Raw genomic sequence first — 14,131 nt, forward strand, 5'->3', positions numbered from 1 at the left:
AAGGGTCCTTATGTGGCATGACAAGAGCATTATGGCAGCTGCTTGTGTTATCTTCTGTCTGATCTGATGGATCTATTAAGTAATAATCTTTTAATTAATAAAGTTTCCTTGTGGACCGAATGGTCTAATGGGCTGAACATAAGACTGGGAGTCAGGAGCCATTTCTACTCTCCGTCCAGCCAATGATTCACTGTATTACTTCAGGAAAGACGCTTAGGACTTGTCTACATAAGAATATTCAGGAAAATTGATCCGAATTAACTAAAGATGTGAATTTGAAATGGATTAGTTAACCACATTTAAGTCCCTGTGTGAACACTCTCATTCCAAATTAAAGTGGCCCTAATATGATTTAGACAAATTAAGACTTTAATTCTGAATAATAGGGCCCACATAGGGATTTAATGAGGTTTAACTAATCCACTTCAAATTCACACCTTCAGTTAATTCTGATTAACTTTGTGGATGTCCTTGTGTAGAGAAGCCCATAGGGCCATATCCTCAGCTGGAATCAACGTAAGTCCATTGACATAACTAGACCTTTACCCATTTGAACTGTCCAGCTGAGGATATGGCCCTAAATCTCTGAACCATAGTTTCCCTATGAGGGAAATGAGAGTAATTGTAATTATTCAGTTTTATAAAGAACCTTGAAATCAATAGATGAAGAGCACTATTTATGCAAAATATTATTAATTATTATCATTAATGGGCCAGTAATTTGATTACTTAACAAGTCTAATAGTTCAAACAGCACAGGAAAAGGATGAGTGCCGTGATGCAACGTAACTCTTTGTCAAATGTTATGGTCCTTTAAGCCTGGATCAATCACTGCTACAGTTTACTCCAAGTTTGTGAAGATGCATGCACACTTTAACACACACAAAACACATGATGAACACATGCAAGTCAGAACTGCATGTGTGCATGTGACTAGCGTACATGCCTCCATGACTTGTTTGTGTCTATCAACTTAAAAAAAATGAGAGTCCTGTAGCACTTTAAAGATTAAGAAATTTAATTTCTGCAGGCATAAGCTTTCGTGGGCTGCAACCCACTTCCTCAGATGCAAGAAACAGAAATCAGATAGGGGGTATATATATACATCCAAGGATAAGGAACAACAATGGGGAGGGTAGGTGTTAGCAAAGTCCATTCAGTTAGAGTAGATGAGGCTTATTTACAACCATTTATTAGAAGGTGAGAATGTGTGAACAGTGACAATTACTTCTTGTAATGAGATAACCATTCCAAGTCCCTATTCAGACCCCCAGTTTGATTGTGTCAAGTTTGCATATGAGTTCCAGCTTTGCAGTTTCTCGCTGAAAAACAGAGCTGGAACTCATTTTGCAAGTGTGATGGGAATCCATGCCTCCTGCAAGTACCCTAAATAGTAAGGAACCACAAGACCATTCACAGAGTTATTTGCAAGATGGCGATGGTGGCCCAGTTGGGAAAACACCTCTGCTAGTTTGGATATTGCTCATTCTTGGAGTGAATATTTAGTGCCCTTTTCAAAATGCCAAGTGTTATTTTTAAAAAAAGCTACCTTGTTTATAATAGAAATACTGGGTGTAAGAAGAAGCATGGTTTTAACAGATAAAAAGGGTCCGTTGCTAGTTTAATCAGTGGTGAAGATTTTTTCAGACAGCTTCAGTGGAGATTGAGGATAACACAATAAGTGAAGCAAACTATCAATTTCTCTTCAGGTTGTAGCATCTCATGCAAAAGTATTTAAAAAAAATCCTGCAGATATCAAAATTTGCCCTAATTGGGCCAATAAAGATAATATTTTATAGTACACTTTTGGAAAGTATAGCCACAATTTCATGTTTTATTGAAAACCCATGTAGCTCAAATGACAGATCTTTGTTTCAAGAAATGAAACAAAACACTTCACAGTAAAACAGTCACTTCTAGAATGCTTGCATTACATTAGTAGCTACCTCAGAATTACCATAGCAAGCAGTTACATTTATTGAATGCTGTAATCACTTTTGAGCACTCAAGCAGACAAACTATCATTTTCCCATTCTGGGGAAATTAACTTGAGAAAAAAGATTCTCAGACTGTGATGTGTTTTGAAATACAAGACAGTTTCACTTTTAGTTGTACATTGTTAAAAAAATCCTTGCAATGCAGTTATAAACCTAATTTTCCAAAAGTGGCTAATGATTTTGGTATTTTGGTGCTCAACTTACGACACCTGAAAGGGACCTGATTTTTAGAAAGTGCTCAGCATCCATGATCTGCAAATCAAGTTTCCTGAAGATGTTTCAAGTTGGGTACCCAAAATTTGAGCTAACAAAATCCACTAGCTGCTTTTAAAACTATAAGTCATGGGCTTATGTTAAAACTATGTAACTGCCTTTCGTATTGCAAGAACGTTATGCATTATATCACTAGCACACACTTAATGAATCATTTAACATTATTAAAACACTTAGACATTAAACCTTTATTGCATCATACATCTTACAGAAAGAGGACTGCTCATGAAGCTGAACGTGCTGTGAGACATACTGTAACAACTGAAGTGGTTTGAAAACATTAAGAACTATGAAATAAGATTTCATAAAACATTTAGCAGTAAGTGCTTCTTCACATAGAATTCTTCTGAATTGTTACTAAGGAACTTTAATGTCGAGTGATGTTTACTATATAGGTTCAGAAAGAATTGGACTTTACTTATGCATTTAAGGAGGTACCATAAGCTAAAATTCATAAATTAAAAATCCTTCTTTCCTAGATTATTAAAACAGCATAGTTTTAAAAATAATGTATTTAGGGCACTCTTCTTAAGCCAATTCTTTAGTTTTTTCATGACACTGAACTAGAGTGAAACTGTATTGATTCTGTTCACTTGTTTTAGTCTGTTTCCGGTTTTCTTTTTCTCCTGTACTCACAAAATGTTGTTGGTCTGTTTGAATTTTCAATACTGCAGAGGAATTTTTGGGATGAGAGGTTCCTTGAAATTACTTTTATCAAAGATTCATAAATGCTTTTGTGTTCATATTCGGTTTAATAATACTTTTTTTAAAATGCCTGCATTGTGATTGCCTTGATCCTGCAGACTCTTACCACCATTTACTTTATGTTTATGACTACTCCCATTAACTTCAATGAAATTATGCAGGTTCATAAAGTTATTTACATGCCTACATTTTTGCAGGATCAGCGCCTACACTGAGTTAGTGCATCTAAAATAATAGGCCAAATCCTTGCCCCTGCTCCAGCTGCTTTCTGCTGCAGTTAGAAAGCTGGTTTAACCCTCTAACTGGGGATTCCTTGCTAAAGGGGGCCAGTTGGAGGTTGTGGTTGAGAGAAAAGGGACCATGGTCGGAATGATGCTGTGCTCTGACCATCGACAGCTTTAGTAGCAGTCCTTTGGGGCGATAGACAGCAGCCCAAAAGATGCTTAAGACTTTATTAGAAGCAGGATCCAGGATGGGAGACTCCAGTAAACATTTTGCAGCCCTCCCCCATGATCAGCTGCATGCAATGCATAATGGTACAGCTGAGATTCTGAGCCAAAGTGTCCAAAAAGGCTAATTTTCAATTATTAGATATTTTGGATTTGCCCTCACTTAGGAGCATCCCACAGCTTCCCTTTTCCCCTGTTCTGTTTATTATTTAAACACTAAGTTACATCTTTGATACTTATGAGGACTCTCTTCTCTAAGGATACTTCACCAAGTATGCTTGTCTGTGCTTATGTTAGTTGACAATAGCATAATGTCCCAGCCATTGAACTTCTGTTTGGGTTATCCAAATAGGACTAAATTCATCCATGGTGTAACGCCTTGGAAATCTGGTACAATTTACCTAACATGATAAAACTGGTGTTAAATGACCAACCTCTTAAATAATCAGCTAGATAGGCTTGACTTTGCAGAATCAGGTTGTGTGCAAGTGGGGAAGTTATCAATAAAAGAGAAAGCGGGCCATAATACTATGCATAATACTGAGACCTATGCAGACAGTGCCCATTGCCATGATTGAATGGCCAAACTGAGACCAGCGGAAGCATCATGTAAGTCTTGGTGAAACGAGTAAGATAAAAGATAGTTCTGGGATACCTAGTGGTCTCACCGAAACAGAATTAGCTTTCTTTTTCATTAGCAGGGAAGCACAGGGATGCTGTGGATACACACCAATAGGTGTCAAGAGTAAAGTGCTCTGAATTTTATTTTAGGATTTTTTCAGCAAATCTGATCCATTTCTTGAGATTTTCCGGATGAATGACGACGCAACCCAGCAGCTCGTTCACAGGACTGAGGTAAGTAATGGGCTGGTTTTACTTTTACGGGGCACAGCTGGCCTGTAGCAAGGAATAGTTTTCTCTCTACCATTTCAAAGGACACTCCCAACCACCCCCATTTAATCACTGAGGTCCTACTTACTCCTTTCCCTCCAGTTTCACACTAGTATAACTATTGACTTCAGTACAGCTACTCCTGATTTGTGCTGCTGGGAGTGAGAAGAGAATGTTCTTGGAACCTCAGATGCCTGCTTAATTTATTTTACCTCATATAATTGTGTTTGATGGTGTGATACTTTCTCAGGGTACCCAGAACTACACAACTCTCTGTCACCCTAGTCTGTTAGCCACTCCAGACAAACTCCCTCAGGATTCTGCCAGTCTTTATTTTGCCTTGCAGGTAACATTTGCTGCACCCCAGTCCCTGAACCCCTTTAAAGTGCATTCAGCATCTGTCACCAGAAACACAGTAATTACCAAGTCCTTTGCCTCTTAAGAGACAGTGTACATACAAGCTTACTCCTTTCAACTAACAATTCACACTTAAGATAAAACACGGATAGGTTTATTAACAAAGACAGAGATTGAAGTGATATTGAATAAGGGTAGTAGAAACAGATATGGTTACAAATAAAACAAAAATACAACACGCGCCTAGGAAACTAAACATAACTTTAGCAGGCTAAAATCTTTGTATAAGTTAAGTTTCTCACCTAAAGCAACCTCCCAGTGTCTCCAGCCCTCTGGACCAGAACCCAGCTTTCATGGATACAAAAAGTGCTGTCCTTTTTGCTCCTTCAGTAATGGATCATCACAGGGTTCCCTTTCCTCATCCTTATAGTAGTCTAGAAAACTTTTGAAGTGTAGACCCAGGGAAAGTTCTTTTCCCCTGCTGTTTGTGCTTTGGTGTGCCGATGCCATATTGACTTTCTCATTCTCCTGTTGACTTAATATGCAAATGAAACTTGCTTTGTGTTGACTTACACAATGCTTGATTTATATCTGAGACCTATGCAGACAGTTAAATCAGCATTCCTTTGTCTGGGAAAAACGTGGTGATCTACCTTGCGGGCTTACCTGGTTTAAATGTTTGTAGTGCATTCGTACAACTTCTTGGATGACGCCTGTTCATACATCTGAAAATGCTTATGATGAGCAGTATGAGATAAGCTTTCATTTGACACCTTACATGATATTTTTCATAGACAAATATTATGACAGCAGTATGTTAGATGTAGTGAGTTTGTCAGGCCTGACAAGAGCTGCTGACAGAGAGTTGTGAACACCAATGGGCCTGTGTGTCAGAAATGGTTACTATTTTTAAAGAGCCACTATGACAGTGAGACAAAGTGTAACCAATATCATGTTTTCCCCACAGCCCCATTAAGCCGCCATGGGACCCATTCTGCCTGTTCTTTCTCTCATATGGCCGATTATCACGCAATTTGCATGTGAACTGATGTTTTTCTTATTTGTTATTCAGCTGATTCTCCTGCCTGTTTCATTTAGTTCCCAGGTCATGAGGTCAGTATTGTTTCCATGGCAATGAACTGTGGCCTGGATTTGTGGCCCTTAGATTTGTACACAGATGGGATGCGTAGGGTTGCATCATCAGCCAGGTGTTCCTTGACGTAATGGATCCAACAATAATTCTGCTAGGAAGTGGGGGAGGAGCAGCACCAGGGCCCAAAACTGATATATAGGCACAGGTGTCCTATGCCCTCTTGGAGGGTTATCCAAGGAGAGGGAAGTCTGAGTCTCTGCGTTACTCTAGTGCAGAGAACTCACATACATGTTTCTGCATCACTTGGAGATGGAAAAGCAGCCATGCAAGGTCCTCTACAGACCCTGAGTCTGTCACGTTCAGTTGCTACTTGCTGCTATTAGAATAAAACTTTTGAGCTAGGGCCTGTTTGAATTAAAGAGTCATTTCTTCTTTAGCCCACCTTTTTCAGAAACTTTCACTACATTTTCTCTTACTGGCCTTCTACCTTGTTGTCATGTCACCTTCTGCTCTGCACAGGTAGTTTGTGGAATATAACCATGTTACTCTCCCCTCTTTCCCAGCTGCCATATGTACCTACCCATCACAGCACAATAAGGCATAGATTGCTTTCACTCAGTTTTCATACTTTTTTTTTTAATTGAAGCAAAATGTTCATGATTCTTGTTGTTGAAGCCCACATTGGGATTTTCTAGTGAGACTCATTCGGTGGACTTGTCTGAACTGGGTTGCTACTTTCATGTATAAGCTGAAGGTGGTGAAGTGGCAGGGTATCATAGTAATTAAGGCCAGAAGGGCCCGATGATCATCTAGTTTGACCTCCTGCATAACAAAATTTATAGAATTTCACCCAGTAATGCCTGCCTCAAGCCCAGAATTTCTGGTTAAACTTGAGCATATCTTTTAGAAAGACGTCCACTCTTGATTTTACAACTTTGAGTGACAAAGACTCCACCAAATTTCTCGGTAAATTGTTCCAATGGGTAATAACTCTCAGAGTTAAAAAATCTGCATCTTATTTCTAGTCTGAATGTATCTGGAGTCAGCTTCTAGACATTGGATCTTGATATGCCGCTGTGTGCGAAATTAAAGAGCCCTCTACTATCAGAAATATTCTCCCTGTATAAGTACTTATCGATCATGATCAAGTCACCTCTTACCTTCTCTTTGATAAACTAAATTGATTGAGCTTCTTAAATGTCTCACTGTATGGCAGGTTTTCTAGACTTCAAATGTTCTTGTAGCTCTTTTCTGTACCCTCTCCAATTTGTCAACATCTGTTTTAAAGTGTGAAGACCAGAACTGGACATATTATTCCAGTAATGGTCTGACCAATGTTGTATACAAAGGTAATAACACCTCTCTGTTGCCACACTGAGATACCAGATGAAGTCATAAAGAGTGCCCCTTGGCTTGCAGAGGGAGAACTGAGCATGGACAAGCTAAAAAGAATAGTGGGTGGACTTTGGGAAGGTAGGAGAAAGAAGAACATAGTGGGGAATAATGGAATCCTATAGGGATACAAAATATCATTCATACAAGAAAAAAAGCTATCGCATTATAAGCAACTTTTTCCTTTTACATAAAGTACTCAGTTCTGTATTTGTGTATGCAAGGTGTTCCCAGACAACACAGCATTTTTTAAAAAAAGACTATTTGTAAAATGTCTTTTTTTAAAATGATGACTGCTCCTGAGAGGTCAGTTTTTATGCACAGGCTACAGATCCCCATTTGGTCACCAGCAAGCAAAGGATTAACTCCAACTCAGATTCCTCCTTCTCCTGCACAGGTGCTCCGGGGAAGATGATAAGGGAACTCTAGAGACTACAAGTCAACCAGGCTTTCCAGGAAGAAAGCAGGAAATTACATTAGAGTAAATAGCAGACAGAAGGGGAATGCTTTGGTGCCAGGAGGACTCTATGCTCAGGTCCCAACCCTACAAAAATTTACACATGTGCTTAACATTATGCACTGTGAGTAGTCCCATTGACTTCAGTCAATGGATAAGTCTTTTCATGGCCCTGGCCTCAGGCAGATAATGTGGTAATTACCTGAGGTGATAATATGGATCTGGGTTTTCTTTTCTCTTTTTTGGCGGTATAAGATCCGATTGTTTTATGCATGTACCTATGAAACTGCTAAGACTACAACTGTACCTACGCTTGCAGCTAGGAGTGTGATTCCTGGCTCACACAGACATACTCGTGCTGACTGTCTTTTGAGCTAGCACGCTAAAGCTAATCGCGTACCTGGGGTGGCACCGGCTAGCCATGCCGAGGACATAGCCACAGGGTTTGTGCTCAGCACCACAGCTACTGCCTCTAATACCCTGGCTACACAACTAGGTTAAGTGCACTAGCTCAGCTGAACCCAGCATGTGTTTACATGAGCTGGGAGTCACATCCTTGGCTCCTAGAGTAGACGTAGCCTTAGAAATGTACAGAGAAAACATAGGAGTCTGCCTGCCTGAAAACAGAGCTGCCATTTTATGAGGCATAATGCACGCAGCATGTTACAGAGAAGATATATGCTGCACTCTGTAATGAAGACTACTTCTGTCCATCCTCATTTGGCTATTTTCCCTTAGGCATAAATTAGGCTGCGCCGTGTACGTTCCAAGACCTTCAGGAAACCGAAGCCTGGAGGAAGAACCTAGCCTTCAAGACTGTTTTGTTTTATTCAGATGGAACACTCTGCTGGCTGATACCCCATTTTATATTTTTTTCATGATTTCACATATGTGGCTCTTGCCCTTTTTAGTGTCTTTGGGCTTGATCCCACAGTCTTTGCTCCATGACTAAGTTCAATGGGAGTTTTACCAACATAAGAACAAAAGGATCAGCTCCTCCCATTGCATTCTGTGGGAGCCACATGCAAGAGTCTGAGTCCAGAATTCAGACCATATAATTAACTTTCTAATTGGTACAGAATATACCATTGATCATATCCTGTCCCTAACAAAAAGCCTGAGAAAATGGGCTATGCATGGGAAAGGTTCATGGGGCCAGAGTAGGTGGAATCCTGCACCGAACCACACCCACATACACAGGGCTGGAGTATGCTGCTGCTATTGCAGACACAGTCGCTTCCACCACTGGTACTTCCACTTCAACACAGTCCTGTGGCATGCAGGACTGGGCCCTTGAGCCCAGTCTGGGCCCTTGAGCTACTTTCTTCTACATCTCGGTAGAACAACAAAGACTTTGCTGCATTCAGGGCTCATTGCATGTGTTGGCGGCAGGGGCAGGATTTGCTCCTGGGTAATTAACGAGTCAGCAGTCACCATGTCAGTAAAAAGTACTTGTGTGATACGTAACCTTTTTAAGCTTCAAACATTTTCAAGGGTCTAATGCACAGGGCTTTTAGTTAGCTCAAGCTATTACTTTTTAAGGGCCTCATCCAAAACCCACTCAAATCCGTAAAAGGACTCCTGTGGCCTTCATTGGGCTTTAGATCAGGGCCTATTTTGTATAAATTCTCGCTTTTTGCAGTCAAAGCATAACAGTATACAAACAAAAGATTTAATTAAGCAGAATGGTCTTTGCTTGTCCAGTGGATTGCTGCAAAAACATTGCCAACAATATGGTGCATTTAATTTGATGGATTAAAGATTTACTTTCTACACATTTTTCCCTTTCTGATTAACGTACTGTATTGAAAGTCACGGTTATTGTTTAGCATTCAAATTTGAAACATGCAAATGTCAAGCATTTTCCTTTTTTTTTTTCCCTTCTATTCTCAGGTTGTGATGAATAACCTAAATCCAGCCTGGAAAATATTTAAAGTGTCTGTAAATTCTCTGTGCAGCGGGGACGAGGATCGCAGACTAAAGGTCAGAGGCCTGTGTATACCATGGAATAGTTTTACTTTTAAAAAACCAAACTTTGTTTCCAGTTTTTGATGAAATATTGCAACTTCACAATGCCTTCTCCTTTGACACCAATGCTGATCACACATCTGGATTATGATTAGTCAAATCATATAGAAAAGCTCAGCAATGGTAATCCAAGTTGTTTAGCTAATTACCATGTCTGACATTGTGAGTTCTCCAGGGAAACCCCACTTAAGTCAACAGAATTGCAATGGTTCTTATTGCAATTCTGTTGCCAGAAACTGGGATTGGGTGACAGGATGGATCACTTGACTGTTACCAGTTCTATTCATTCCCATTGACACACCTGGCATTGGCCACTGTCAGAAAACAGGATACTGGTTTAACTGGACCATTGATCTGACCCAGTATGGCTGTTCTTATGTTCTGATTGTAACCTGGAAAATAAGGTGGACGTATGAGCCAACCAGTTTATACATGCTGCTGGAGAATTTATAACTAGAATTATTCATCTAGTGGAAATATATTCTAATAAGGAAGCTGCCATCTAACCACTGCTTCCCCGCTCCCACAGATGAACAACCTTTGCTTAACAGGGGAACTTATATAATAATACAGTTGTCAACATATGCAAACTGAGATGATCAAAAAGGAATATGTGATGCTGTAGCACCACACTTACGGTCATCAGACAGACCGGTGGTGAGAGCCTTGCATGCTAGTGGTGGGGAGGCTCATCTGCCTCTTGATACTTCTGCTTAAATCGAGGCAGGGGCCATGTTTCCACGTCTTTTAATCAGGTTGCTCTTAGAGTGCTGTAAATCATGAGGGGAATTCCAAGATTATGAAGGGCACCAGAAAGCAATCATCCCCTTCTACTTTGCTAATGAAATCTGTAGATCTATTAGAAATGGTGCATTATAACTGGTAACTGATTGGATTTTGGAAAGGGTTTGTGAAGATGTTAGGCCCGTCCTTACGCATGAGACATTAGACTTGAGTAGAAAGCTCCCTTCTCTCTCTATTTTCCTGGTAGTGGTCTTCTTAGCCTAACATTTTGCTTGATGTTAGCTTCCATTAAGGCTTCATATTCGCTTTCAAATGACATATAAAACTGTTCTCCCCCACATTGTGATTTCTTAGAGCTGTGTCATACATTCATTCATCTCTTAGAAATCTATCGTTAGTCATTTGAATGCTTGCCTTGAATTTTCTGGGAGCTGTTGGATAAAACTGATATTTTTTTCATGAAAAATATAAAGGGTCTGGTTCTCCAAGGCCTTGCACCTTGTAACCATTTACTTTTGTGCAGGGTGGGAATGAAAAAGTCTACCATTCACATTGTTACTTTTATACCCAATTTGCCCTCACATTGCATAGATGTATATGAATATGCAAGATACAAAGCAGAGGAGAATCAATAAGTAGCAGTTCAGTAATGACCTCTTTCATGGTGGTTAAACAAGGTCTTCTCCAGAAATGCAGTGGCGACCAGCTCCTTTTGTGATTCTGCAAGGTGATTGGCATTATGGCCGTGATCCAGAAAATGCTTCAGATCATGTTTAACTCTGTCTGTGAGTAGTCCCATTAAAGTCAATGGAGCTGCATCAATTTACACCAACAGAGAACTTGTCCCCAATACTATGATAGAAACGTTGCAATATTTCTTTTATAATACAGAAATAATGTGGTCCCTTACAGATCTGTTTTTAAATTTGAATTTAACCTGTTTTGATTTTGATATTGTTAAAGAATGTTCCTTTATTTCATAGTATTATTTGTATATAGATATATATACACACACCCCACCCCTCCACACACATATGAAATGTTAAAAATCTATAAAATATTTCCTCTATCCAAAATGATGTGGGTTCATATTTTTAATTAGATTTGGTTGTTCTTTGAGCTGCATTTTCTCCACTATGAAATAAGGTCCAATAATGGTCAAAATGAGTTTCTATTCATCTCCTGAAGTTCATCTCCCTCTCTGCCCATGACACCCAATTTCTCATAGCCTTCTGCTGTTGTGGTATCAGTATCAGAAGCTAGGTATTCCACAGACAAAGTTGACTTTTATTGTTATTAATTTACTGTGCACCCCAAAATATGGGTGCCATATAAATAAATAGAAAGTCTAATCTCTCTCCTGAAGACCTTTTAATCTAATTATTCAGGAGACAGATGCATAGGGAAGAGTTATGGTTTAGGAAAAAAGGGGACAAGGAATCATAAGGTCACTTAGGTTTGTGCATTTATATGGTGATTGTGATTTTATAATCATGATGGTATTAAATAACTTTAGTGATGTATGTGTGATGATGGTGGCCATATCAGTATGCAGGTAGATGCTAGTGGTTGCTTCAGGGGTTTTTGTTCATTACTGGGGGGTAAGCATGCTGGGCAACAGTGAAATGGTGGAGGGAGGAGTTTGGAGGCATAAGAAGGGTCAAAGGAACAGAGAAGGTGGGGAAGCAAGAGGGTAGCAAGGAAGAGGAGAAGATGAGATGGATGGAGGAGGTAGGGGAGAACAAGGAGGCCAATGCAGGTGAGGTTATAACATCATATGTGCTACACAGATGTTAGATGGTGAAAAGGAGAAAAATTCAAAAGTTATTCTGGGCAACATCAGGAAGCTGGGGTCATACAGGATCTTTCCCGCACTTCCAAGTTCTTCAGGGATCAGATCAGTTTGAACAAATACTTATGAGAATCCTTTGGGACTGTAACAGAGCTGTATGGGTGAAACAGAATAAGCAGTGGAGAAGAACTGCTTCTGTTTTAAATTACATATAAGAAAAAGGTTATTGACTAAAGAGGCTTTCTAATGCAAATGAAGAAATATGTGGAGAAGTTATTTACTGTTGCTTGTGTGGGCTGACGGTAATGTGAAGTGTCAGAACAATGACTCTATTTTCTTTCCAGGTTGTATTTTGTATACATTTCTTGAATAGATTAAATATTCATGAGTTAGTTCCCTAATACGAAAAGATCTGATTTTTCAAATTCAGGCCAGATAAACAAACTATTCTGTATTACACAGCAATGTAGAGCTTCAAAAGGAAAAAGCAGCGGCTGTTCAGGGATGGCCAAAAGGTGACTTGAAGGATAGTTGAAGTCAGTGGGCATTGCAGGGGCTTATCACCTGTAAAAATTAGATGATTTATTTAGGTTCCAAATATAGACTTAGATTTAAATATTGCACCCAAATAAGAAAATGATAGCCTGGGTGTTTTGCCTTTTTATAAGAAGATATAATGGAACATGCATCCCTGCTCCCAGGTCTCGATTCAGAAAGCACATAAACACCTTCTTAGCTCCAAATATCTGTAATAGGGATGCTTTAATACACAACTTAAAGTTCAACATCTTTAAGTGTTTTGTGGAATTGGTGCCCTAATGTTGAAATATTAAAGAGAGGCAACTAAGATCTGTTCTGTAAATCTTGGGAGAAGCTTCAGGATATCCTCTCTCCAGAGGAGGCCCACTTGAGGATCATTTAATCACTTCAAGCAAGCCACGACCATGTCCGTAAAGTTCTTACATGATTGCACTGCACAGGTTATATGCAAAACTGGAAAAACATGTATTTGACCAATCACCTGTCAAATTTTTGGGGTTCATCCTGTCAGCAGATGGATTATGGATGGGCCCTCAACAGGTATCTCCAATTCAAGATTGGGTTGAATCCCGGAGCACTGGAGACATCTAGAGTTTCATTGGGTTTGCCAATTTCTATAGGAGGGTTTATTCTACATTTTTTAAAAGTCACAGACCCTATAACTGCCCTCTTCCATAAATCTGCAAAGTCTCACTGGCCCCCAGAGTCCCACCAGGCCTTTGAATTCCTGAAGATAGCTTTCATGTCCACCTTGATCTTGACCAATCCTTGGCCTTGAGGCTAAAACCTCTGACACAGCTGTCAGGACCCTACTATCCCAAGGAATGGAGCCCCAGAACCAGAAGCATCCATGTGCACATTTTTCATGAAAACTCAGCCCAGCGGAATTCAATTATGAATTAGCAGACACAGAATTACTTGCTATCAAGGCTGCATTGGAGACTTGGTGACACTACCTTGTGGGGGCCACACACTCCATCCTAGTCTTAACTGACCATAAGAATCTCCAATACACACATGTCCTATTCTTCTTGAGATTCAGTTTCACAATCGTGTATTTTTCAGGCAACAAGAATGACAAGGCTGGTGCCCTCTCACAAAAAGGGGAATACATAGAACTTGCTAACCCTGAAGAACAACCACCAACATATTAAAACCATGCCATTTCATTTATGGGTTTGTACCCTTGGGTTTACTTACCATGCTTTGAGAAGCACTCCCTAACAATCCTTTTTTTTTTTTTAAACTTGTAACCTAATCCAAGACGGGTCTCCCCAGTACCACCTTATGCTACCATTCTTGGGTCAGCTAACTCCCATATGTCCATGGCTGTCTATATGCCCCCAACAATTCCCCAGAGCTGGAAATGCAATGCATACATCATAATATGCTCTGGGCAGGTCATTCTGGACA

At 39.8% G+C, this 14,131-nt stretch overlaps 1 protein-coding gene across 2 annotated transcripts in view; it reads left to right on the forward strand.

Moving 5' to 3' along the window:
• CPNE4 (copine 4) overlaps positions 1 to 14,131 on the forward strand; it is a 323,296-nt gene that overhangs the window by 196,524 nt on the left and 112,641 nt on the right. For both annotated transcript variants that reach the window (XM_067561613.1, XM_067561614.1), the window contains exons 6-7: positions 4,196 to 4,279; positions 9,508 to 9,597. In XM_067561613.1, coding sequence (XP_067417714.1) covers positions 4,196 to 4,279; positions 9,508 to 9,597 — 174 coding nt within the window. The remainder of the gene's footprint in view (positions 1 to 4,195; positions 4,280 to 9,507; positions 9,598 to 14,131) is intronic.

Source organism: Emydura macquarii, unplaced genomic scaffold (assembly GCF_026122565.2).
Source record: "Emydura macquarii macquarii isolate MOO-44397 ecotype Brisbane River unplaced genomic scaffold, CSIRO-AGI_Emac_v2 contig_2422, whole genome shotgun sequence".
Taxonomy (NCBI): domain Eukaryota; kingdom Metazoa; phylum Chordata; order Testudines; family Chelidae; genus Emydura; species Emydura macquarii.